Source organism: Letharia lupina (assembly GCF_014066315.1).
Source record: "Letharia lupina isolate WasteWater1 chromosome Unknown contig_3, whole genome shotgun sequence".
In the NCBI taxonomy this organism is placed as follows: Eukaryota; Fungi; Ascomycota; class Lecanoromycetes; order Lecanorales; family Parmeliaceae; genus Letharia; species Letharia lupina.
The window spans coordinates 1,827,690-1,853,401 of NW_023502972.1; the positions used below are offsets into that span (position 1 = coordinate 1,827,690).

The following is a 25,712-nucleotide window of genomic DNA, read 5'->3' on the forward strand; positions in this document are numbered from 1 at the left end:
GTATTTCATATAGGAGAAAGTTTTTCCTTGCCACTCCGGTTGAACTTCGGACATATCAACCTAAATTATTGTCCTGCCCTGCCGAGAGGAAGAACGCCCGTCGCCCGCGCTTCACTTTCGCAAATAGTCAACGTGCTTCTCAATTCATCCTAGCTTTTCTAAGATAAAGCTGTCAGAGGGTGCTTGGATGCTCGCACTCACTGTAAATCTCCGGTGGGTATGAGCCGCGCTCATGGCGCCACACAGCTACGATCGCCGGAGATGGGGGAACACAACCTGCAACGTGGAGCCCCAAATCAGTCTCGGGATGAGGGAACGATAGCATCAAAAGGGGTTGGGAATCAGAGACACAGGAGCAAACAGAATTTAGACTATGTGCTGAGGACAGGTTTGGCTGGAGGATTAGCAGGATGTGCTGTATGCACACACAGTGATTGCAAGATAGGCCCATGTTAATCTTCCTCGCAGGCCAAAACAGTCGTTGGACCCCTCGATCGTGTCAAGATCCTCTTCCAGGCTTCCAACCCTCAATTTGCTAAATACACCGGTTCTTGGTTCGGCGTCGTGACTGCCATGCGCGACATCAATCGTCAGGATGGTCTACGCGGTCTTTTCCGAGGCCACTCGGCAACCCTCCTCCGCATCTTTCCCTATGCCGCGATCAAATTCCTTGCTTACGAGCAGATACGATCTCTCGTGATAACCTCGCCAGCGCAAGAGACGCCCTTACGTCGGCTTCTTTCAGGCTCCCTTGCAGGCGTCACCTCGGTCTTGTTTACCTATCCACTGGAAGTCATCCGTGTCCGCCTGGCCTTTGAAACAAGGAAAGATTCCCGTTCCTCTCTCTCTAGCATATGTCGTCATATTTACAACGAACATCCACCCATCGTTGCACGGTCATCAATATCCACTGCGCCCGTGTCCGTCGCCGCAGTTGCCGCCTCGACTCCCAGCAGCGGCGTAATAAATTTCTATCGAGGCTTCACGCCAACGCTGGCAGGCATGCTTCCTTACGCTGGCATGTCGTTTCTGACCCACGATACTGCTACGGACTGGTTGCGCCTCCCAGCCCTTGCCCCCTACACCACAACGTCACCCCCAGCATCCAGAGATGCGACCGCTCCGCTTGTCTTGAAATATTGGGCAGAACTTCTTGCTGGTGGGTTCGCTGGGTTGGTTTCGCAAACCGCTTCATATCCACTTGAAGTGGTTAGAAGGAGGATGCAGGTTGGAGGAGCAGTAGGGGATGGACATCGATTGGGCATGGCGGAGACTGGAGTAAAAGTATGGAAAGAAGCAGGGTTCAAGGGCTTCTGGGTGGGACTGACGATTGGATATGTCAAGGTTGTGCCGATGGTCGCTGTGAGTTTCTTTGTTTATGAGAGGATGAAGGTCGTTTTGGGCGTTTGAATATGACACCCAGGCCGAGGTTTTGCGTGTCATGGGAGTTGCGAGCGAATGTGCTAGCTGCTCTTTGGCCGCAATCGCATTACGGATCAGCGGCTGCATAGTAACAGTCAGAGTCGATATATGACTTTCAGAAATGAAACGAAAGGTCACTTCCATACTCTGATGAGGTGAAGTCGTTAAAGGAATGGATCACGTGATACGAAGCTCTTATCGATAAGGTCAAACCTTAGGCCGAGCTCGCCGTGTTAAATTGAAGTCAGCTCTCCTCGCCCATTCTGAAGATTGACGACGGGAACCTCCCAGCCTCTCTGAGGGTCATGCAGTGAGTCATTCTCTCCGACCATGCCATCCCAATTCTTACTGCACTTTGGATTACGAAACTTGTCGCAAGCGTACCCTTTCGTGACTCAAATCTGATCTCAAAAGAGATGTTCTGACTCCGAAGTCATTTAGTCCCTACATCGCGGCCCCGGCGACTCTGGGCCTGGTTTACCGCGCGTATTCTAAGAAATCTCTGACACCCTTCGGCATCGTTGTTGCAGCGTTGACGGCAGTTGTCCATGCCATACATCCTTGGAGCATCTTTTTCGCGCTGCTCGTTGTGTTCTTCCTAGCTGGTACTGCTGCCACCAAGGTATAAGGTTGCGGTATGTTATCTTTGGAGTTGAGGAGGCTTACGGTTCTATAGGTCAAACATGACGTGAAAGCCCGGTTGACCCTATCGTCAACAGGGGCTTCGGCAGGAGAAGGAGCGCGAACTCATATTCAGGTTCTGGCGAACTCGGTAGTGGCTTCTATTTTGATACTGCTTCACTATCGGCAGCTGCAGACAAGGGGGAAACACAATGCATCTGGCGGCGAGTGCTGGGCTTACGGCAGCGATTTGCTGGTTGTTGGGATAGTGAGGTAAGGCCTCGAACACTCCTGAGTTATCTTCCACAGTTCTGACGGAAGCTGAAAAAGCAACTATGCTGCCGTCGCAGCAGATACATTCTCCTCGGAATTGGGCATCCTCTCGAAAAGCAAGCCCAGACTCCTCACATCTTGGAACTTTCGCCAGGTACCACCAGGCACCAATGGTGGTGTCACGCTCGCGGGGACACTAGCAGGTTTTGTCGGTGCCTTCATAATTGCTTTGACGTCCGTGATCCTTATACCTTTCTGCTCTGTTGATACTACGATCCGAGGAAAGTTCTTGGGCAATAAACCTGGATTCGAGGGTGGAGATGGATGGGGATGGCAAGAGAAGATCTTTTGGGTCATTGCCGTCACAATATGGGGGGGCCTTGGAAGTTTTCTGGACAGTGCTCTCGGAGGTTGGTTCCAGGCTAGTGTGGTTGATGGAAGGACGGGCAAGGTGATTGAAGGCTCTGGCGGGAAGAAAGTAAGTCTTTTTATCTTAGAATTGGATGACTGTTTGACAAGAAACAGGTGCTCGTGTCGGGTTCACGGACGCCAGCGAACAAGAAGAGCGACGAGCCAAGTCGCCGAGTCGAGAGTGGTCTTGGGCTTCTTGACAACAACGCGGTCAATGTGCTCATGGCTTTCCTCATGAGCATTGGCGGGATGTTGATCAGTAGTTACGTGTGGCATGTATCACTGCGAAGTATATCAAGCTAATTCCATTTTGCTTTGGCTGCTTCCGTGCTGAGCCCAGCGAAAGTCTCACGAACCAAGTAGGTACGTTGTTAAGCAATTATCACATGACTCTTGTGCCATTTTTTTTTGCACACCGTGCGTGCTGGCCTGTCTGCGTGATGCAAATATCTTAAAAACACCGAAACATTGTTCTCGCATCCTGATGTCCGACTGTTTTCGTTCGGATTTGCAAATGCTCCCTCCTGAAGCCCTTCCTCAAGCCCGAGTGACGCGATTCATTCAAGCGATGCATATAAATCTCCTTGAGATTCTTTCTCAATGAGTATGCGTCGTGATGGCTCCTGTGTCTATTTTACCCCACACAATGCTACTTTCAAAGGATGCTACCCCGCAAAGATCTGCGCTGAGCTCTGCAGGTCCAGACCGGTCACACGGCGGGGCGAGAGCTTTCCATTGACCTTACCTTCTCAAATGTCCAGTATTCCTTTCATTGCATGAGCAATTCGAACAAGAAGCATTCACACCAACATGACAAGAACGCTATCAGACTCAGCCAAGCATGGCATCCGGACCAGCATGGACGACGTCACCGCCGACCCTCACAAAATCCCTGGATGCGTCGCGGTTGTCGTCGACAGAGATGGGAAAACCCTCTTTTCGCACGCCAGTGGGAAAAAGGGCATCGACACCAAAGAGCCCATGAGCCTCGACGCCGTTTTCTGGATCGCATCGTGCACGAAAATGATTGGCGGCATCGCAGCGATGCAATTAGTCGAGCAGGGGAGGCTGGCGCTTGATGATGCTGATTTGGTGGAGCGATATTGTCCGGAGCTCAAGACTATTCGGATTTTGAAGGGCATCGATGAGAATTGCAAGGCGGAGACGGTGGCGAAGAAGAATCGGATCACGCTAAGGATGTTGTTGAACCATACTGGTATGGCCTTGAATTACCTTTGCAATGTATTTGATCTTTGCCTGACAGGATCAATAGCTGGCTTTGAGTATGACGCAGCGATGGCAGGCAGGAACGCCATAAGTATTGCTGTCTAATTGGAATTCGATAGGTACACCTTCTTCAACGACACTGTCCGACTCTATGGCCAACCAGCTGGCATTGACGAATTCGACTGCCATCCGAGTGGCGTCCTAGGTCAACCCCTGACCTTTGAGCCAGGTAGCCACTCTACTCCTTCCCCCTAGCTTTCTGCACTTCAGCAGCCCGTAGAGCTAAATCCTCTTCCAGGCACCGACTGGGCATACGGAGTATCCCTCCCATCTTCCACCACTCTTCCCATTCACCTCATCCAACTAACCCCACCCGTCAGGTCGGCATAGACTGGGCAGGCACACTCATCGAGCGCGCAACATCCATGTCCCTGAACGAATACTTCCAAACCCACATCTTCGCCCCGCTCGACCTGCACCACATAACCATGTTCCCCACCCCGCAGATGAAAGCCAACCTGGCACACATGCACCAAAAGACCCCCGGCCACGTACGGGCCCGAGACCACCTCTACCGCCGACCCCTGATCGCCACCCCGGCCGAAGTCCCCGGCATATACAACTCCGCCGGCGCGGGCTGCTTCGGCCGGCCCACGGACTACGCGCAGATCCTCGCCGCCTTGCTCAACGGTGGGACTTCCCCCGCGACGGACAATCGGATCTTGACGGAGGAGAGCGTGGAGGAGATGTTCACGAACCAGATCCCGGCGTTCCCGGATTTTGGCCGAAAGGGGGTCCGGACGGCGAAGCCGACGTATACGAACGATATACCGGATCTCTATCATCAGCCCGAGGAGCAGCCGCAGGGGTGGGGTTTGACGTTTATGCTGACGATTCACGAGGCGGCTACGGGGAGAGGGAAGAATACGGCGTGGTGGGCTGGTGAGTTGATCTATAGCATGGTCGTTGGTGAGGAGGGATGCTGATGATGATGCAGGACTGCCAAATTTGTTTTGGTGGTGCGATAGAGAGAATGGTGTCGCGGGGATTATTGCAACGCAGATTCTACCTTTTTGTGGTAAGGTTTCCCACGTTGAAAATTGGTGTTTAGGGGGAAAAGAAGGGGGAAGAATCGAGATAGGGGATTGCATGCTAATGTTGTTGGAGACAGATGCCGATGTTATTGGACTTTGGGCCAATATTGAGAGTGCTGTTTACAAAAATTTGGAATAGTGACAAGGCGGATGGCCATGGGAGTTTGGATGGATATCACTAAGGACTTGTTGCAAAGAGTGAATAGTAGATATTGGGATTGGAGGCCTGAGGAATGATTTTGACATCCTGATGATCCCAGTATTTTCAGTTTCGTAAAACGCGCCAATCCCTGCGGGTTTGCTTTTCGAAACGATATGACTTGAGAGCTGTTTGCCGGTTGCCGCGCGCATGGCATTTTACATAGAGTCTCTGTCCCACCAATTCCTCTCGCGTCGAGATTCTTGCCCCGTCTGGCCTTCTAAGGTCTGTATGTCCCCCTTTGCAGTGGCCTGCTCCTGAAACCCACTGATCATTCGCCTCAAGCCATTGTCACTCCCCCCTCTTGAGTGCGTCTTCCTCTGAATCGGGTTGGGGTTCTTTTTAATTTGTCTCCACGGCGTCTCTCGTATGCTGAAGATGAAGCAGTCAACGGCACACTGTAGACAAAGGAAGCATATCGAGATGGTGTTCAACACGAATGGCGGATTATGCTGGTCGGTGTCTGGAAGATTTTGCAGTCAGTACTTCTATTCGAGCAGACGAAGGTGATCGGAAAAGATACTAACAGAGATAGCAATGGCTGACAAAAGCCGGAATCCACATTGCAAGATAGACAAGCGGGTAAACAAACAAGTACCGTAGCTGTTTTTTGATGGCTTTATGACGTTGACGCAAGGCAGCATTCGCCGAAGATTCCACGAATTTGTTGGCGTCAGAAATCAGAGTCCTGTCACGGAGTGCCTCCAGGAGGGTTGGCGTTCTGTTAGTAAGTCTTGGGCCTGAGACTGGCTCGTAAGACTTCGGAAGGGAGACTTCGGCCTCTGTTGCTTTTCGAGGAGCGATCAAGGAACCCAAGATGGGAGAGCTTATTTCCGTACTCGACTCTGCACTGTTAAGATCATCGGCGCCGTCGAAGCCAGGCAATGGCCAGGACGGTTGTCTGTCTGTCCGACTGTGCTGAGTCGTGTCCTCGGAAGCTACGCTGTTGGTGCTGAATTTGGCGTCGAAGTCCCCAAATTTGGACTTGGTGTACAGGTATACGGCTAGATATATGCCTACGATCGTGCAGAGAATAAGATAGCGAGGAATCCAGCTAAGTGCTAGTCGGTACCATATTGGGCGGGCCGGAAGATAGCAGAAGGTACCCTGAGACATATAAGGACTGCTTGGATTGATGAACGCCAATGCCGCCATGAGTGTTGAAAATAACGCCCAGCAAGTGTAGGCTGCCCATCGATAGCCATATAGGCCAGTCTGGGAGTTCGCCTTACGCGATGCAAAGATCGTGAGGGCCGTATGGATTGCGATAAGGATGATAACGGAATCTGGTTCGATAAAGTCAACAAGTGAGACAGAAATTTGATTCATTGCAACAGACCTGATGCCTCAATGCCCACAGCAAGTAAGAAACCGACACCTTGACAGAAACCATGAGAAATGGGCTCCAGCCCTGCGAGGATGGTGATAGGAGGAACCCAATACCAAACAGCCTTGAACATTCCACTTCCAATGAGCAGCATGATGAGTCTAGGCATGATCAACGACTCGAAATTTCAAATCAGAGGTCTTGTCCCAGCAACGTACTGATGTCGGAAGTTCCTCTTCATTGTTGCAAACCAGTAGAAGGATATGAGCCCCGAAAGCATACTAATTGATGCCGAGACCACGGCTAGAACCTGTTGAATGTGCTGCTCCTGACGCGTGTAGCTGTTACTCTTTTCGGAAACGCCGCCTAGGCCACGGCCTGGTAAAGACTTCATCGTACAGCTTGACGGCGAGTAACAGAAGTATGCAGTCTGCAGGACAGCTCCACTGAGCTTGGTTTAGACATTCGTCGCACCTTCTGCAAGAGATAGAAAGCCATGGTTGTACGTGGATTTGTAGGATGTGGAAGCAGAGAAGCGGCAGTCGCGATGGGTAAAGGTCCACCAACATCTTGGAGAGGTATTTTCGACGTTTTCGCTTTTGGGACGGTTCCATTCCCGACTTTTAACCCCTTGCTTTGGACCGACGATCTCGAACTACATTTTACTCAAGACTTGGGCCCAGAGCCAACAAAGAAAATCGCAGCTCTCCGCCACCAGCCTCCTCTTCACGCTTTAAAAACCTCTTCGGTCCTAATTCCAAGGCTTTCGCTCCGAGCATATCCTCTCCGTCCTTAAGCGTTCCTCTGTTCAGTGGACCCTTGCGCCTTCCATCCAGCTCCCAAAGGTTGTTCTCCGCTGATTTTACAAAGGCGACGTAGTGCAGATCAATCCGCTCGTCAGCAGCTGGAGCTGTTGTATCACCCTCGGCAGCTGCAGAGGCATGAGCAGCCGCAAGGCTGTCAGATGTTTCGAGAAGCCTGGATCGAGATGTGGGATCGAGTGGCAGAGCGTCGGTGATGAGGTGGGAGAGAGGTGTCGAGGGTGCTACATATAAGTATCGGACAGGGATTCATGGAGGTACTATTGGCTGAAGAGCGTACCAATAAGATCTCGGGTCATTCCGTTACAGGCTGCATGTAACAATCCCATGAGGCCGCAAGCATTCCCGATCGTCTGCTTGAACCAAAGGACCTCTTCCTTCGGTCCGGTACCGCTGTAATCTGGCAAAGACTTATCTTCTTCGTGGCGAGCTTTTTCGTACGCGGAAGATACAGGAAAGACCAGCAGAAGGGCATGAGCTGGACGGGGAACGAAGGCTAGCAAGGACGGGTCATCGAGAGAGTAAACATCGTGCCATGACAACTCGGGAGAGAGGCCCAATTTATGGACGAGCGAGGACATAACCTCGGGGTTATTTTCTGCACAGCTTATCAGGTTTAGCTCGAGCATGAGTAGATCAGAGAGTACTGCTTGCCGAGTGGAACGAATCTTAGAGCCTTGGACGCATCAGAGCTAGCTACTCCTGTGCCTGTCGATGTCGAAACCATCTTGCTGGATCCTTGGGGTCGTTTGTCGGCGAGTAAACGAAAGCAGTAGGCAAGAGCGCAATTAAGATCCTTGGGATCCTCTCGGATATTCTTCTGATAGGGCTGAGTTGGACCTCGGCCCAAAGTTGTCAAATCAACAACAACCTGCTGGAGCTTCCTGTCAACTTAACGCAGGGTTTGCTTTAGCGAAGGTCATAATGGAGTTCATGTCAAGCCTCCAGAATGGCTTTGACGAGCATAAACCCTCTGTGTTTGGTGCCTTGGAGTTTGAAACCCAAGTTCGCGAGAGCCTCTGCTAATGGCTTCCAGAACTACTCTCCGAACAACAATTATGCGGCCTCATTCCCCCATCTCTACGCTACCTGCTTGCCATAGCTACGCACCGACACCCACGGTATCTTCTCCGCGTTCTCAATTCTTTTGATGAGCTATATGCGCTCCTCATGCTCGCTGTTGAGCGACACTACCTCAAAACATATGGTGGAGGCTTCACGGAGAACTTCTATGGCCTCAAACGAGAACGAGTATTACGAATCAAGGGTGGTGAAGCCCCGCGTGCTCGTCTTGGTGCACCGGGCCTAATGAGAGAAACGCTGCAGCTCCGCGAACGTGATATATGGAACAATCTAGCAATCATGGTTGGCCTGCCATACCTAAAGCGCAAGCTCGACGAAAGCTACGATATCCACACACCGCAGGCCGCAATAATAGGACCATCTTACAACCGGGATGCTCTTCCTCATGATGCAACCATTCGACAGAGGATATTACATTACTACAAATGGTTTCTGCGGAATATCTACCCCAGTGTAAATGCGGCTTATTATTTCTCCCTCCTGGCTTTCAATTTGTCCTATCTTTTCGATAACTCAAAGTACTCTTCGCCGTTCCTCTGGTTGATTGGCACCCGCATTCGACGTCTTAGTGAAGCAGATCACCGAGCCATAGCTTTGGCTGCTCAGCCTGCCGCAACATCTCCGTCTCATCCTGCCGCTCGCCCCGGCCAGCAATCTAGTATATTCAATCCTCTTACCTTCACATCGGTGATTTATCCTCGTCTCCTCTCAAGTCTCAAGATCCTTTTACCAACGTCAATATTTGCTCTCAAGTTTCTGGAGTGGTGGCACGCCTCAGACTTTGCACGTCAGCTTAATAAGAAAGCTACTGAGGGCCTCGACCTACCACCACCAGTCATCTCAGGCTTGCCTCCAAGAAGCATCTCTCGGAGTACAATAGCATCAACACAAGTTTCGGGGTCGCTTTCTCCAACGTCAGCACCTGCGAATACGGTCTCACTCTCCTCCCCACCCTCTGAAAATCATCAGCCGACGCCTCCACCAATTGTCTCTCACATACCAGCCAAGCACAGCCCTCCGATATGCGCCACGACCTTGCTCCCAATCCACACCGTACCGGCCCCCAAGCCTCATACGAGCTCTCTCTGCCCCATCTGCTTGCACCCAATACAGACCCCTACCTCCGCTCAAACAGGATTTGTATTTTGTTACACCTGTATCTTCAAGTGGGTGGATGGGAGCCATGAAAGGCAGATTTCATTTATGCAGGGCAGGAGAGAAACAGAAGAAGGATGGGACGAGGGATACGATGAAGAAGAAGTGGGAGGGAAGGAGGAAAAGGACGCGGGAAAGGAGGGGAGTAGAGAAGGAGAGTGGGAGAGTGGAAAGGGAAGATGCGCGGTCACCGGGAGGATGGTACTTGCAGGAACAGATGGCTTAAGGAGAGTCATGGTTTGAGACGATGTGGGACTGAAATCTTGGTGTTCTGGACATCTGTCATTTCCATGTTCGCACGGCGATATCCCTCCAGCGAGCGTTGCATGCATGTGGTGTTCCTACGAATTAACCTGGTCTAAGTGTACTACATGTAATGTATACTATTAGTGAACCGTAAGCTAATTCATGGTCGGCTTAAGAACACTTCCCTCCACCGAGGGCGTTCAGTAGGAGTAAGGTGAAGCAGCTGTACTTTAAGAGGCAGCAAACGCCAAGCCTCCTGGATACTCTGACTAATCGCAAGCGGCTAAAGCACGAGAGGAGATTTGATTCAGGTAAGGAAGGTACCTTAGGAATAAGGTACCTTGTGCTTCCACGGTGAGATCGGCATAGACGGATACTCTGTTGTGTTCGGTCAGACTGCACGTTGACAATGATGACAACAAGCATTAAAGTACTTACATACTAAAGATGTTCTCAAGCGTGGAGAAGTCTCATTCTCGACTCCACTCGACTCCACTCGACTGGATTACGCCATAATCAGCAGCTTTAAACCTGCCACTAAATCTCCGGGAACATCATCTAAGCATCACTCATCATATTTTTCCCCTCAGTTCCAGTCTGCTGAACGCAACTTTACTGCTCCTCAGCTTACTCCTTCTCCTTCATCCTGCTTTTACATATGCCGATGTGCGGGTTATCCCCCAAGCTTTGGCGCTAGCACATGCTTCCCACAAAAACTCTGCGCCAATGAAAAGCTACGGACAACAACGCGGAGGGCGCGGAGGCGACCCACTTGCCTGAGCTCTCCAAGGCACATGGATCACCGGCTGATGGCGTCTGTTCCTGCCAAGCGCAGGGTTTTCCCTTCAACATTCAGTATTCATGTCAACCGAGATCCGCAAAGAGATCTCGTAAATTATAAAGGCAGTGCTACCTTCTCATCCTTCGTCATCTGCCATTCTTTGGCTCTTCTTTCCATTGATCATGGCGTTGCAAAACGGCCACCGCGATGTGTCCATTGTGGACATTCGTCAAGGAGAGTTAAACATCTCTCTTGTTGATGAAATCCGTCAGAAGCTCAATCCGGGCAAAGGGCAGGAGAGAAGAATGCCAACGCTGTTGCTGTATGATGAGGAAGGACTGCAGCTCTTCGAGGAGATCACATATCTAGAAGAGTATTATCTGACGAATGCTGAGATTGAGACCCTCACCAGTCATGCAGAAGCAATTGCAAGAGTGATAGAGCCGGGCTCACAGGTCATTGAGTTGGGCAGTGGGTAAGAAGGGGAGCCCATAAGGCTTCCGAGCTTTGCTCAAAGGCAAACTCCATTACTGATCACACTTCAGTAATCTCCGCAAGGTCAGCATCCTACTCCAGGCTTTTGAGAGGGTCAAAAAGGAGATTGACTACTATGCATTGGACTTGTCCTGGCCAGAGTTGAAGCGAACGTTATCTGCTGTAAACGGAGTTTATAAGCATGTGCGTTGTCATGGCCTATTTGGCACATATGACGATGGGCTCGCTTGGATGAAGGAGACTGCGAATCTTGGGATCCCAAAGTGCATCTTGTGGATGGGATCCTCAATTGGCAATCTCGAGCGTACAGAGGCAGTAGATTTCCTGCGGGGCTGTTCAGAAGTTCTGCAAGGCCAAGATTCCATGCTGATAGGCATTGATGCCTGCCATGAAAGTGACAAGGTCTATCGTGCTTACAATGACAAGCGAGGTACAACACACGAGTTCATCCTCAACGGCCTGAAGCATGCCAATAAGCTCATGGGAAAGGAGGTTTTCAGGGAAGACGATTGGAAAGTGATGGGAGAGTACGATGAAGTCGCTCGCCGGCACCAAGCGTTCTATACACCTGTCAGAGATGTCGTGGTAGAAGGGACGCTAATCAGGGCTGGGGAGAAGATTCGAGTAGAAGAAAGCTACAAGTACTCACTGCTTCAAAGTGACGAGCTTTGGCAGCGTGCTGGCTTGATGGTACAGGCGAGATTCGGTAACAGAATCAACGATTACCGTAAGTTGGCAATTTTTCTTACGCTCGATCTTGTCTCTGCTTCCTCTTCAACAGACTCTGGAGTCTATCGCCACATGCATATTTGTCTGCCAAGTACACCTAGGCCAATAAGATTCACTACCGGAACCGCGATTACGGGCCGTATTACATCATAACATGCGACTTTCTCACAACATCGAAGCTTCACAAATATGAGCACCCAATCTGTACGCCGCTAATCAACATGGTGGCAGATCTGCACTTAGTCTCGAAGCAGGCTTTTTCCTATCCTCTCAAAGCGAATGAGTATGCTGCTCAGCCGGTACCATCCCTACACGAATTTGAACAGCTATGGGCGGCATGGGACGTGGTTACGAGGCACATGATACCCGAGAAAGAACTTCTGTCGAAGCCCATTAAGCTTCGAAACTGCTGCCTCTTCTATCTGGGCCATATTCCCGCCTTCTTGGACATGCATTTGACAAGAGCGACCGGCGATGCGGCCACCAAGCCGAGCTCTTATCACCACATGTTCGAACGTGGCATCGATCCCGATGTTGACAACCCAGAGAACTGTCATGCACATAGCGAGATTCCAGATGAATGGCCTCCAATAGGTGAGATTTTTGATTATCAAGAACGAGTTCGAAATCGAACAAGATCCCTCTTTGCCGATAGAGGCCTGGAGACGAACCGATTGCTTGGACGAGCCTTGTGGATTGGGTTCGAACATGAAGGTGAGAGACCCCCCCCCCCTTTACCACGGTTATCACTGACGTCCGATTGTCATGATCAGCCATGCATTTGGAGACACTTCTCTACATGCTTCTGCAAAGTGATAGGACCCTCCCGCCTCCTGGCGTGGCTCCAGATTTTGTGGCATTGGGGAAACAAGCCCGGGAGGCTGCGATTCCAAATCAATGGATCCCAATACCCGCCAGCACTATCAACGTAGGCTTGGAGGACCCTGAAAACGATGATGGACCTAACCGTCATTTTGGTTGGGACAACGAGAAGCCACAACGTCTGCTTGATGTGCCAGCATTCGAGGCCCAGGCGAGGCCCCTGACCAACGAAGACTACGCCCGTTACCTTTACCATACTGGCCAGGATGCGGTGCCTGTTTCCTGGATCTCTGAGGGGAGCCATCACTCCCCACCCGTATATCAACGAGAAGCGCCTGTCGACGGCCATAGCTCCTACCAGAATGGACTTAGCCCGCCATTGACAAACGCATATTTGACTGGCAAATCTGTCAGGACTGTCTACGGACCGATCTCGTTGGAGTACGCACTGGATTGGCCCGTCTTTGCATCTTATGATGAGCTTTCCAGATGTGCAACGTGGATGAACGGACGTATTCCATCCGTGCAAGAAGTCCGAAGCATCTACAATTATGTGGACCCGAACAAGAATAAGAAGACGGATAGTATCAACACCAAGAAGATCTCTGCAGTCAACGGGCAGGTCTCCCCTTCGTTCTCGGATTAGTGTAACAGTGCTCATGGCTGAACAGGCATCTTTCCAATGAGGGAGTCGAGATTTCTCCTCCACCACACCATTTGCGTAATGGCGCCTCTGGCGCTGAGAAGTCCCTTGATCCCTATGAACTATTCGCTGACCTTGAAGGCTGCAATGTGGGTTTTAAGCATTTCCACCCAATGCCTGTCACCCAGAACGGCAATCAGCTGTCTGGGCAGGGGAACATGGGCGGTGTTTGGGAATGGACAAGCTCGCCGCTAGAGAGGCATGAGGGGTTTGAACCCATGACATTGTACCCAGCTTATACAGGTCTTGTCTCACTCGTTCCACATAGTGCAAAGGCTGTGTCGGCTCATGACTTTTAGATGACTTCTTCGACGGGAAGCACAATGTTGTTCTGGGCGGATCATGGGCAACTCATCCCCGTATTGCTGGACGTAAAACCTTGTATGTTGGAAACCGCGAACAAAATAGGATAACCACTAACATACGCATAGCGTCAACTGGTATCAGCGCAACTACCCGTACGCTTGGTGTGGGGCGCGTCTGGTTCGTGACGTCCAGTAAGCTAGAGCTGCAGGAAGAGGCATACTTTCAACAAGCTGTGCCTGTCGGGTTCACTCAAGACCTTTGACAACAAGGCAATTGAATCAACTTCAACATTCTATGCATGAGAACTTATGCAACGAGACTGTGATATGTCTCAACGGTCCGCTCTTTCGCTATATCATGAACCCATGCAGCTTGTAATATGACATTCTCCTTGATTTTCCTTTCTCCGTATGTTCTTCCCCGGACTGAACGATTCATGATTTGGGCGAACTCCACTTATGGACCGTATGCTTGATACAGGTGAACTGGCTCCGGGGAATAGGCGAAGCGAGAGGGAGTCATGTAATAGTGGATCATGACCCTGTGTTGTCCTTGGCTGTATGACAGCTGCTCTTCTATTGGTGCCAAACTCATAACAAGTCTCGTAAATAGGTGGTAAGGCGGATAAACACAAGCTAAATTCGAGCCTCGGGGTGTTGTTGGAAGCTTCTGGTGGCGTTCGTTTTAGAACCGTCTGTCTTGTTTACCTCTGAGACATGTCGCATCAACCCTGAACATTGTCAACACTGTGAAACCCTTGCTGCCCTGCTGCTCATCTTGGCCTTGCTCAACATTTGCCGTCTCACCGGACTACGTTTAAAACAGTGCTCTGCTTCAACTTCTGCCGCAACAAATTTTCCAACCACAATCTCCTCGCCTGCACCCTCGCACACATACCTTTCGATAAGGTCTTTAAATTCAGCAACCTTCATAAGAATCTAGGAACCGTCCAGTCTCATTCACAATATCAAGATGACTGTGGGGACGTTTTACAAGTGGGAGGTGCGTGAACATGTCACGGTTGTGTTGGTTGATCAAAAATCTCTTTTACTGACATCGCGGATTTATAGGATCACAATCACGGACTGGGTATGATCACAAGGCTTTACCCCGATAATGATCCGAGATTTGTACTGACGCATGTCATCCAGAACACAAATGTGGAACCTGCGCAACTGTGTTGTCGTCGTAAGCTAATTCTTCCGCCTATCCAAAAAGCAAAGCTCACATCGTTAGACCACGCGCCAAAAGAACGTGTTTCGGGATTCACGAAGAGGTTTGTCCTGCATATCACAAGACGCTTCATTTTGTCGGTGCGAGTCACCGGTGTGTAGCGTATGTATTAGGAGAGTCCTGATTTTGGGAGGAGCTTCAATAACATCTATCTAGTTGCTTAAATACCATCGAAGCTCATAGCAAACGCCACCTTGAGATTTCTGAAATCATAAAGGCCATTCGCCGTCTAGAAGGGAGCCCTAGCACAGAAAGTCCACTCTACAACAACAAAAGGAAAGGCAAGAAGAGAGACGACTCGAACCTTGACCATTCAAATGATGGAAGTGAGCATGTTGGTGGAGTTGATCCAGAGCGAGACGTCGAATGGGATAGCAACTCAAGCACTCTCAATAATGATGACGATGATGACGCCAAGGAAAGGAAGCAGTGCTGGTCCGGGATCATGGAGAATGCTGATGCCCGCAAAGCAGCAAAGGCCGAACGGAAGGCAGCAAAACATCAAGTCCTCTTCGACGTCACAACCCAGGAGGAATTGGCTACAGTCGAGAAAGCTTTGCATCCTGAGTCCGAGCATCAAGCCAGCGCAGTCTCCAAGAGTCAAGGACTAGCGGACAACCGCACGATTGACGAGAACATCGGGTTCAACGCAAGCACCTTTAAATGGAGTAAGCTACAACTAGGTCTACACGTGAAGAAGATAGCCAAAAGCAATGACAGCAAGCAAAAGCCCAGTACCCCTCAACAAGACAACAAGATCCTCAGCCCCATCTTTACCAGCCTCGGTATTGATACCAATCTCTCGAAAGCGAGCAAAGGACGCAAGTCTCTCGATGCCAGACTTCGCGCTGCAATTCTTGGAGACCTTGTGGCTTTCGAAAATGACCAAGTGGAGACTATGCAGCGCATGGCCGGCTACTGGCGTTACGCCAACAGGCGCATTTATAATGAAATGGTCCGGAACAACCAGCTCTGGGACTGGGCCACTGGTGAGAAACTGCCTGAGATCAGGGAAGAAGTCGAGCTGGATGTTGTCGAAGAGGAGGATGAGAACGCAGAAGAAGCTAGCAACCTAGTTAGAGAGACGGGAGGACAGATTCCTGAGAACTGGGATGACCCAGATTTCGAGCTCCCTGCTGACCAGACGGGGCTTTCTCTGACTCCTCTCTCTGACAGATCGAACAGCAATGGGGAGGTGGGCAGGAGCGGTACACTTACGAAGCAGTCGCATGCAGACCGCGACACGAAGCTGGATCAGGAGATCGACGAATCAACCAGAGACTGCATCACGAATACCCCTATCCCCAAATTTTCCTTCAGTCCTGGACGCCTTCCCGGTCAAACTCTGAGCTTCAAGGTTCTATCACCACTTTCCAGCAATGACGATTGGGAGGCGCTTCTTGATGAGTCTGGAAACCACACCAAGGAAGGCTCTCAGGTCCTTGGTAGTCCTACACCTAGAAGTCCTCTCTCACCCATGACTTCCAACCCCAAACACGAGAAAGGCTTCTTGGGTGTCAAAGACACCCGCGTCTTCGCGAAAGCGATTCGAAAAGTCCCGCCGCCTTTTCAGGATACACCACGTGCTCCACAACCGATCAGAGTTCTCTTGGCACCGGCAACTCCGAACAGAGACACCCCAGACGTCCTCAACCGCTTCGGAGCGCTCAACCACGAAACCCCCGCCCCCTGCGAAGAGGCCAAGAAAGCGGACCCGCCCCTCGTCAAATCGGTGCTCAAGATCCCGGCCAAGCCCATCGTCAAGACGTTGGCTATCCACGACGAGCAAGACGAGTGGAAAACGCTGCGGCGAGGAGCAAAGGGGAAGATATGGGCGAAAGGTGGCCCGGCGGTAGCGCTGAGGGAGAAGGCCGCCCTCAACGTCCACGCCAAAAAGTTCGCTGGGGGGAAGAGCTTCGCGGCCGCGGTGAAGAGGGGGCTGTGAGGTCTGTTTTTCGGGGAGGATGGCGGAGACGGAGGACCGGGATATTCACATCCATTCACGATTTTTTCACATCGGTTCACAACCTGAAGGCCTTTTTTTTTTTTTTTTTTACCGACAGTCACCAGAACGAACGACGAGCGACTGTATATTTCCTTCGATTCAGACGACTTTTCCCCCGGGTTTCGCAAACTCTCACAGGTCTTTCCTGGCAACCGTCGCAATAATAAGCAGCAGCATCCTCCCTTCGATCCACACCTTCCCACACGTCTTTCCAGATCGTCCCGGAGATCTCCCCTTTCTTCATCGTATACACACGGCGGGGTTTATGGACGATGCGGGATTGGAGATCTGTTGTCTCGCTTGGAGGTGTTGGACGGATGTGCAAGGAGGGTAGGGTAGGGTAGGGTAGGGTACATCTTCGGTGTTGCGGCATGGTTTTTACGGTTTTCATGGGCAGATGGCCTGGTTTGAAGGATGGGGGTGATGTGGAATGCGGCTTTTTTTACGGTTTTTCGGTCTTTCGGTACTCCTTTCGATTCTTCTACCACTTTTCAGATGATTCGCGTTCGGTGTAGCGATGATCGGTTGAGATGATACTTCCTAAAGGACTTCTAAGAGTGATGCGTTGGTAACTCATAGTATTGGAAAGAAGATACAGCTGAATGTGATTTGATTGGGTATCTAAATCTATCCAAAATGCTGCATCAATCATACAAGAAATACAGGTATGTCGTCAACCCCTATTCCACTGCCGGACCTCTTCCTCTCCCTTTCCTCGCGTTCCCGCCGAACTTTCAGCCGCTGCCTCACATCCGATAAAGATGAGCGGGGTTCCTGCAACGGTTCGGGTCTGACAGGTGGAGATGGATCTGGCGGAATAGGTCTCCTTGAAGCCTTTGAGGATAGGGGTATTGAAGCGGGGGGGGCGCGCGGTGTCAAGTCGAGGAAAGATCTTTGAAAGGGTTTTGCGGGAGGTGGTGTAGGAGCTCTTCTTTTCGGCTGTCGGTGGGGTGGATCTCTGCTTGTTGGTAAAGGGGTGGGTTTGGCGGCGGTTGTTGGAGGCCGGGATGGTATACGCGTGGGCGGACGAGGAGGGAGACGGGAAGGAGCATCGAGGTCATCGTCGTCTGTGTCTGATGTTGCATTGCCGGCCGCTGGAGCGAAGATTGTTTTTGATGCACTGGCATTAGGACGCGCGGGTTCGAATAGCTTGGTAGGTTGCGAAGGCCGCTTCTCTGGCTTTGAATATCCAGCCGCTGCTCGGGTGTGCGATATGACTCCTTGCAGGCCAGTCAAACCTGTGAGATTCTTTTTTGGACTCGTAGTTATGAAATGCTGCAACTGTGTCCCTTGCCACGGATCATCCTGCCTATCCTCCTCAAAATCGCTAATGTCGCTTTCGTCCAACGGGCCTATCGCTCCCTTCGGAACCTTGATACTCTCTATCGCGGCCTTCATTTTCGCTTCCCTTGCTTCGGCTTCCTTCTTTCTACGAGTCTCTTCGCGCATGGTAGTGATCGAGTCGACGGGGCGGGAGATGTTATTGATTGTAGGTGCGTTTCGATCCCTGACAGCATTTCTCAGACGGATATACTCCGCATGGTGGAGGTGCTTGGTGAATGTTTGAGCGACCGCGTGGAACTCGTCTTCGACCATGATGTAGATGTCGTCTGCTGAGAGGCCGGGGCGCATGAATTCTTCAGTTGGGGGTTGCGGTGGAGGCGAGGTGGATGGCGTTCGCTCTGGTAGTGTTGTTAATCAGTGTAGCTACAGAAGATCTGACGGGGCTTACCTGCTGCAGGAGCAGCTTGCTTCTTGGGCGTTGTTACAGCGCGAGGGTTGACATTGTCGGCAGAGTCAGAGTCAGAGTTAGGATCCAGCATTCGCTGCCGCTTGGCAGGCTTTAAACGGGCGGGCTGGAGGTTGGTTGTCGTTCCACTCTTGAGCCAGGGCAGCGTCCTAGCCATGACTATAGATGATTCAGCGCGATGGAGTGAGAAGCAAATAGAGGGTGAATGATGCTTCTGATGTGGGATCGACGGCGCGGGAGGGACGCGGTTTCGGACAAGGTCTTATCGATAAGCACCAAATCTACGGTGTTCTAAGCGAGAGGCAGGTGAGGTTCTGAGGGTGCACTCATGTAAGGAGTTCCCCTCCTTGAGCAATTCCTGGGTGTTGAGAAAGTGATACTCATATATGCTCCGGGTAAAAAAAAGCGATTGAGAGTGTCGTGGGCAAATATCAGTCGGTATCAACAATATGGAAGCGCCAACCGCTGCTGACTTAGTCCGACATTTTCGGGTGGATAAACTTCTCAACCAAGGTCCTCTACATTTGTCCTTGAGTCCAACGTTTCTGGCTGACAACATGTTAATTAGATCAAGGTGGCCGTCGCGTGAATCTACTTGGTACGATCAATGGCTCCCCTGCGTTGCTCACTGCGGAAAGGGCAGCGTTTCCCAGCAATATCGATACGCTCGAAGCATTCCACGCTGCCATTACGAGTATTGACAATTTGGGCGAGAATGATATCTACCGATGGTATCTTGCATCTTCTGGTGTGACGAAAGAGGCTCCTGCCGATCTAAAGATCAATCTCATCTATCCATGTACAGACAAGCACATCAAGAAGTACTCCCCACAGACCGTCCGCATGGTCACTGAGACGCCGACGATCTACCAGCAGCATGTGCGACCATACATGCAGCGAATGAGGGACGAAGGACGCTTGAATTGGGTCTTCAATATCATCGAAGGGAGGAAAGAGCAAGAAGATATTTTGCTCCGAGACCCAGGGCAAGGCTCCTCTCGAGAGGAAGCTTTTCTTCTGACACCGGATCTGAACTGGGACAAGAAAACTCTCGCGAGCCTGCATCTACTCGTCTTGGTGGAGAGACGAGATTTCTGGAGCTTGCGAGATCTCAAAAAGAGCCATGTGGATTGGATAAAGCACATGAGAGAGAGGATCCTGGACGCTACAATCGAGCTGTACCCAGAGCTGGAGAAGGATATGCTGAAGCTTTATATCCACTGTATGCTCGTCCTAGTTGAAGCTTCTTGCCTCATGCGGCTGACCAGATACAGATCAGCCCACCTACTACCATTTCCACATTCACGTTATTCACGTTATGTGCGAAGCCACAAGCACACAAGCAGTCGGCAAAGCTTTCGGCCTCGAAAATATCATCTCGCAATTAGAGGCCATGGCTGGTGGTCCAGAAGCCAGCATGGCAGACGTCAGTCTCACCTATTGCCTTGGTGATGCGAGCGATCTTTGGAGAAATATCTTCCTTCCTCTGAAAGAGGGCAGGAAGGGCTGATAAGCCAGAGGGGAGTGGGGGCATCCCAGATATTGGGATAGTTCTGTGATCTCAGAACTTGCTGTGCAAAGCAGTAACGTCTCCAAAGACGTGGGTTTCGAAACCCGAAGCCTCGGGTCTAGGGCATTGCTGCCCTCTTGCTCTACGAGCAATTCCTTGAAGGCAAGGAAACTCCAAAAGGGGTTCACTTTCTTAAAAGTACTAAGAGAGGTACTAAGAGATCATTTTCGCCAAGCGCCGACCCAAGTGGGTCGGTTCTCACAGGCAAAAAGGCTGCTCCGGGTGAGAAATACGAATCCTGCAAATCGGGTGTCGTTTGGTTTTTTTCGAAAGGAGCTGATCACTGTACTCGTATAGAGACAAGTCTGAGTACAAAAGGCAGAAGTCATGCGAGTGTGATTCGGAGGGGCTATGTCAACGATCGAGGTTGTCAAGTCGTGCTTCCAAGCGTCCTACCTTTCCTTGTTCAACACCATCATTGCAACCATCTCAACATGGTCTCCAGCGTATGATTAGAGAATCTCGAAATGCATTGTTAAAGTCACTGAGCCTTTTCATGTGCAGGATGATACCGAAGTAAACTTTGTGTACGACCTTCAAAAGAAAAAAAGCCCGTACGTAAATTCAGGTTTAATGCGAAAGATTTATCCGCACTTGTGCCAGCGCCTTGGTTATTGTCCATACATCTGTCTGGCTATGCTTACCGAGAGTCCACATTCACCATCCGAAATTCGATACATTTGATGATTCTGCAGTATTTGGAGTAGCGTCCTCTCGAGGCTTTCCACCAAATGCCGCATATATTTCAGCCGAATTCCCCTCATCCGTGTAACCTGAAGCAGGGGTGGCCTCCGCCGAAGCCTCTCCTGCGGTGTTGTTTCTCGCGGTTGCGAATGACGTGGTTATGGGAGCAACGTGCGGCCGAGGCACACGCCTCGTGGTTTCCTGAGTGGTGTTGCTTCCGAGCAAAGTCCGCTCAGTACTCGCCATAGACGGTGGAGACAATGTTGCCCTCTCTTGGGGATTTGCTTCTGTTGGACCTGCCTCACTGACAGGGTTCAAGCTCTGGGCTTTGCTCTCGAAAATGTCCTTGCGGATCTCTTCTGAGATGGCTTCCTCCTGGGGTTTGTAGTTTGGAACATCTTCAGTACCGGGTTGCGGATCACCATCGAGTGGCAATCCACCCAGGTGATCAGGCCTGTGCAAGGTTTGGCTTTGGGCATTGGCGTCCCCGCGGGACGGTCCAGCAGAGTGCTTCTCTTCGTTGGCTGAGCTGAACGGGGCCAGCCCCATGGCTCTGTCTTCGGGGGATCTTGGCGAGCCTCCAACCAGAGTCGTCGCATCGTCTGCGGTTGATGGCAAGGGCTCATTCTTGTTGTCCACATTTGTGCTCCGGGCTCTTCTTCTCTGCTTGAACGTGCGGACCTCTGTGAACTTTCGAGCTGGGACTCGCACGAGTACGGCCGTTTCCGGATCATCTGCTTTGTCTATACTGTCGATAAATCTCTCGATATTCTCACTCAGGATTCCATAGCGCCCGGCGCAGCCTCGAGACTCCAGGAAATCGTCCTTTGCCTCGGTGAATGCGCGGTAATAGTAGGAGGCCATTCCGCGGTAATAACAACATCTCGCCGTTAAGGGGGCGAATTTGAGTGGGCCGGCAGCGACGGCAGCGTGGTTAGCGTGGGAATACATCTTGGGATAATCCTCTAGGATGTAATTGATTTGTGCACGGGTGAGCAACATGTTGACTTCTGTTTCATGGAGGACCCACCGGGGGTCCGTCCTGACGGGTCGTTGCTGTTCCCCAAGTTCATCAAATATCTCCTTTGATTCAATTCTCTCGAGGGCGAGCTTATCTGATTTCTGCTCTCGGGTAGTTGGTGGAGGCCTCGGGTGTGTCCAGGCTATTTGAATTTCTCGCTTGAACTTGGCTTCTTTCTCCTCGAGATCTTTTTGCATTTGGTAATTGGCACTGTAGAGCTCAAATATTTCGAGTGCGGCTTGGCTGGCTTCTTTCTCTTTCGCCTTCTCGAGATCGGACTTGACGGGAGATTCATGGCCTGGCCCCTGAAATTCTACGTTAGAGGCCTGCACGATTGTTTGGAGCTGAGATTGACCTACAGAAGACAGGAGAAGAGAATCCTCCGTGTTAGGACTCGATGTGCCCGAGCGCTGAGGATTCATGCCTTGAGAACTCCCGTTCTGTCCGTCTGTAGCTGCTTTGGACTCTCGCTCATCTTCGACTGCTTGTTCCCCAGAAGGGGGCATCAGTGGGAAATTGGCTTTGTATTTAGCCAAGAAATTCACAATGTCTGCGTTGGCCGTGGAAGCGCTAGGACTCTCCTCGTGTCCAAGACTCTGCTGTCCACCCTAGACTTTTGCGTTAGATAATGCCTCAGTCACTTGAAGCAATTGAGACGTACAGGGATAGTCGGGGAGATGACAAGAGAATCTGAGCGACTACTTGGATTGCTCGAATAGTTCGGACTGATTGATTCGGGACTTGGGGCCTCGCGGGGTATAGCTTTGTAGTTTCCTTGCAGAGGTGCATCGCTGTTAAGCCAAATTTCGCGGTCGAAATCCTCTCCGCTCTGGTCCTGGGTGGAACTTCTCTCAACGATGGCACCCCCACGAACCGGAGACGTGGGTTGTGAACCAGCACTCTTAGTATGGTCACTCCCAGGAGACTTGAGGTGCGAATTACGACTTGCATTCTCCATAGAACCAGGAGACTTGGGTTGCGAACTACCAGGAGGATGGGTAGTATCAGGTGCTTTAGTTTCGTTGATATCTAGGTCGATTTGCCTTTCAACCGCGTCGTGGATGGAACTTATTTCAACAAGAGTGGGCTCTGATCCAGATGGTTGGGTTCGTGAACCAAGACTATCGCGCTCGTTGCTGTGGGAAGCATGAAGAGTCTTAGACGATGTTCCTGTTTGGTCAGGTTTCTGGCCCATGTCTGACACAGCCTGATTCTCGCGGTCGCTTGTCTCATCAATGCTGTGGTCGGATCCCAGGGATTGTGGCAGTAGATCATGATCGCTCTCTTGTTTCTTTGATGGATTCCATGAACCAAAATCCTTTATGATGACTTGGTTGTCATTAGAAAGGGCATCTCCAGAATCTGGAGATTGGAGCCGTGAGTCATGATCGCGATCTTTGTCTTTGGGATCTAAGTTCAGTTGATGGATGTCCTCGGCGTATCTCTTCATCTGTTCAATATGACCTTGACTGTTGTCTCCCTCATTGGGGACATTTGTAAGTCTTGGTTTTGGATAAACCTCATCCTCACTGCTCTCAGTCGGTTCAGGCTCCGAATGGAGCTCTGAATCATGATATGGGTCATCTTTGACCTCTGAACCAGCTCCACGATCAGTCAAGACTCCATCGGCCGTGAAATCAGCGCTGGACGTTCTGCTTTTCATGAGGCTTTTATGGCGTTTTCGAGCCACTTGGCGGGCGGGAGGTAGTGTGGCTGGTGACATTAGCGGAAGATCATACAAGTCCGCCTTCTTCTTCCCCTCGTCCCACTTGGTTTTGCTGTCAGCCCATGAGTGTATTATTGCTTTGGTCGCTCTCATCGCAACTATCGCCTCAGCTTCGTCGTCGGACTCTGGCACATCCCCTTGTTGGTCACCTTCTGCAAACGCATCCTCTGCGACTCCTTCAGAAACAGTATGACGTCTTTCAACAGAATGTCCCCTTGCTTCAGCAGCAATAGTGCTGCTCCTTCCTCTGGCAGGAGCTGTCTCGCCCTTCTTGCATGTAGATCTGGTATTCCGTACTTCTTTTTCGTGTGATGCGGTATATCTCTGGAAAGAATACAGACGCACTTTATGAACACCTGGTGTCCAATCCCCACTTGATCGGGTGTCCTCCTTCTCCATGACTCGAGGTAGATAATGATCCGATCAAGCGCTGTTTAACCTGCCTCATTGGTATGTTGCAACCTTTGAAGATTCTCTCTGTGTGAGAATGTAGGTGGACGGAGAAGGGACATGTAGCACGCCAGGTCAAAGAATTGTGAACAAAGTCCAATGAAAGACTTGACCATGAGATTTCCGCAAACAGGACTCATGCTTAGAGCAGTTCAAAACAGGATCATGAAGACAAAAGAGATACTGTCAAGGTGAATTGCAAGTGAAGCTGTTGAGGGATGACATATTTTCAGACCAGTCTTACTCTAGCTATAAACAAGTTCATTGAAAGCCTGGAATGCTTGTGATTTCGACAAGCTTCAAAACCTACCCTTCAACCCAACTGCAGCAAGAGCTTGCCTTGACTCATGCTTGCTACACACTGCGTACAAATTCATCTACATTTGAGTCGCAATAGAACTTGAAATCCGCAGAAACAGATCGCTGCGAATGGCCCTCGGGCAGCCCTCGAAGGTTCTCTTCGGCCTTTTGGCGACATTCCTTGGTACTCTCGTTGACGGACGAACTTAAAACGAAGCACCTTTTCGGAGTCAGCATGGCTTCTTTGAGAAAGCAAAATCCAGTTACAACTTACCACCTGGCGTTAGCGAACTCCCCTAAGTAATGATAGCATAGCGCACGATGAAATTGCCCCTTTGCAGCTAGCTCTTGCAGGCGAAGATCTACCGCCATAGTGACAGCTTCCTCAGCGTTAGCTAGCGCTTGCTGTAGATTAGCACCAGTAGATTGAAGCAGTGCCGAGTATAGAAGCCTGGAATTGATGAGGTGATGAGGCCCCAGATCTTCCCGATCTAGCATGGCAGGGATCTGGTTGAGAGCTTTCTGGAGCCAGCCATTCGCCCAAGCCTTTTCGATTGGGGCGAGCTGAGGGTAATCCGAGGAGCATTGCCAGGTTCCTATCCAGCTGGTTTTTGGAGTAGCGGTCACTGTTGGTTTTGGTTCGTAGGCCTGAAGGTGCGAAAGCGCATTTGAGAGTAAACGGTCATACTCCAAATTTTGGTTTTCGAGTTCAATGATTGCTGACTTGGCGTGCATGAGCTCCACTCTGAGCTGGTTTCGCTCGTTGATGATTTGTAGCAGACTCGCTTTCATCTCCGAGTTGGTGAATGCAGTCGCCATGGTCTTCTGTTCGAGATTTGATGGCTCCTCCTCGATTAGTACGGATTGGAATGGGTGTAAGTGATGATATGGGGGGGGGGGGGCGGACCTGAGGAAGTAAGGAGATGGTGTGTCGCTCGGAGAGGAGGGCATGATATAGAGCGATGAGGGAGTACATGACAACATTCAAAGACCAGAACAAAGGAGAAGACAATACAGTAGTTGAACTTTATTTCACATAATCACATTGTCAATAACTAATGTGTTTTAAACAAAGGATTCATATTTTGTTCTGACTCCACGACACTGTCGCAACCTTTCCGCGACGCTTTGCGTGGGGAGGAGAGAAATAAAGGGCATCGAGCCGATCTACGCTGGGTCTTCCGTCATTTTCGACTTGTTGTTGTATACATTAGCCAAAGTAATGCAAACGTGGGCCCACCACTGTAGCCATTGTATG

The 25,712-nt window shown here is 50.7% G+C and overlaps 10 protein-coding genes across 10 annotated transcripts; 5 read left to right on the forward strand and 5 right to left on the reverse strand.

Annotated features, from left to right (window-relative positions):
- Positions 1 to 261: 261 nt before the first annotated feature.
- On the forward strand, positions 262 to 3,030 carry HO133_007403 (uncharacterized protein; the record flags this gene model as incomplete). Its single annotated transcript, XM_037298294.1, has 7 exons — positions 262 to 417; positions 469 to 1,362; positions 1,671 to 1,732; positions 1,864 to 2,044; positions 2,099 to 2,316; positions 2,374 to 2,794; positions 2,842 to 3,030. The coding sequence occupies 7 exons, from the start codon at positions 262 to 264 to the stop codon at positions 3,028 to 3,030; spliced, it is 2,121 nt and encodes a 706-aa protein (XP_037156929.1).
- A 507-nt stretch (positions 3,031 to 3,537) lies between these two features.
- Positions 3,538 to 4,940, forward strand: HO133_007404 (uncharacterized protein; the record flags this gene model as incomplete). The annotated part of the gene is made up of 4 exons (XM_037298295.1): positions 3,538 to 3,943; positions 4,001 to 4,010; positions 4,074 to 4,183; positions 4,210 to 4,940. 4 exons carry the CDS (start codon positions 3,538 to 3,540, stop codon positions 4,938 to 4,940), a joined length of 1,257 nt encoding a protein of 418 aa, XP_037156930.1.
- A 465-nt stretch (positions 4,941 to 5,405) lies between these two features.
- HO133_007405 (uncharacterized protein) lies at positions 5,406 to 6,968 on the reverse strand (the record flags this gene model as incomplete). The annotated part of the gene is made up of 4 exons (XM_037298296.1): positions 5,406 to 5,710; positions 5,775 to 6,533; positions 6,587 to 6,735; positions 6,793 to 6,968. 4 exons carry the CDS (start codon positions 6,966 to 6,968, stop codon positions 5,406 to 5,408), a joined length of 1,389 nt encoding a protein of 462 aa, XP_037156931.1.
- Positions 6,969 to 7,236: 268 nt separating this feature from the next.
- Positions 7,237 to 7,976, reverse strand: HO133_007406 (uncharacterized protein; the record flags this gene model as incomplete). Its single annotated transcript, XM_037298297.1, has 2 exons — positions 7,237 to 7,619; positions 7,676 to 7,976. The coding sequence occupies 2 exons, from the start codon at positions 7,974 to 7,976 to the stop codon at positions 7,237 to 7,239; spliced, it is 684 nt and encodes a 227-aa protein (XP_037156932.1).
- Positions 7,977 to 8,319: 343 nt separating this feature from the next.
- HO133_007407 (uncharacterized protein) lies at positions 8,320 to 9,876 on the forward strand (the record flags this gene model as incomplete). The annotated part of the gene is made up of 2 exons (XM_037298298.1): positions 8,320 to 8,377; positions 8,432 to 9,876. 2 exons carry the CDS (start codon positions 8,320 to 8,322, stop codon positions 9,874 to 9,876), a joined length of 1,503 nt encoding a protein of 500 aa, XP_037156933.1.
- A 966-nt stretch (positions 9,877 to 10,842) lies between these two features.
- On the forward strand, positions 10,843 to 16,893 carry HO133_007408 (uncharacterized protein; the record flags this gene model as incomplete). Its single annotated transcript, XM_037298299.1, has 10 exons — positions 10,843 to 11,135; positions 11,206 to 11,882; positions 12,116 to 12,598; positions 12,658 to 13,324; positions 13,378 to 13,652; positions 13,709 to 13,790; positions 13,841 to 13,867; positions 14,786 to 14,804; positions 14,867 to 14,991; positions 15,105 to 16,893. The coding sequence occupies 10 exons, from the start codon at positions 10,843 to 10,845 to the stop codon at positions 16,891 to 16,893; spliced, it is 4,437 nt and encodes a 1,478-aa protein (XP_037156934.1).
- Positions 16,894 to 17,601: 708 nt separating this feature from the next.
- Positions 17,602 to 18,860, reverse strand: HO133_007409 (uncharacterized protein; the record flags this gene model as incomplete). Its single annotated transcript, XM_037298300.1, has 2 exons — positions 17,602 to 18,635; positions 18,686 to 18,860. The coding sequence occupies 2 exons, from the start codon at positions 18,858 to 18,860 to the stop codon at positions 17,602 to 17,604; spliced, it is 1,209 nt and encodes a 402-aa protein (XP_037156935.1).
- A 292-nt stretch (positions 18,861 to 19,152) lies between these two features.
- Positions 19,153 to 20,213, forward strand: HO133_007410 (uncharacterized protein; the record flags this gene model as incomplete). Its single annotated transcript, XM_037298301.1, has 3 exons — positions 19,153 to 19,216; positions 19,272 to 19,925; positions 19,978 to 20,213. The coding sequence occupies 3 exons, from the start codon at positions 19,153 to 19,155 to the stop codon at positions 20,211 to 20,213; spliced, it is 954 nt and encodes a 317-aa protein (XP_037156936.1).
- Positions 20,214 to 20,930: 717 nt separating this feature from the next.
- On the reverse strand, positions 20,931 to 24,103 carry HO133_007411 (uncharacterized protein; the record flags this gene model as incomplete). The annotated part of the gene is made up of 2 exons (XM_037298302.1): positions 20,931 to 22,586; positions 22,640 to 24,103. 2 exons carry the CDS (start codon positions 24,101 to 24,103, stop codon positions 20,931 to 20,933), a joined length of 3,120 nt encoding a protein of 1,039 aa, XP_037156937.1.
- Positions 24,104 to 24,508: 405 nt separating this feature from the next.
- Positions 24,509 to 25,273, reverse strand: HO133_007412 (uncharacterized protein; the record flags this gene model as incomplete). The annotated part of the gene is made up of 2 exons (XM_037298303.1): positions 24,509 to 24,674; positions 24,729 to 25,273. 2 exons carry the CDS (start codon positions 25,271 to 25,273, stop codon positions 24,509 to 24,511), a joined length of 711 nt encoding a protein of 236 aa, XP_037156938.1.
- Between the last annotated feature and the right edge of the window lie 439 nt (positions 25,274 to 25,712).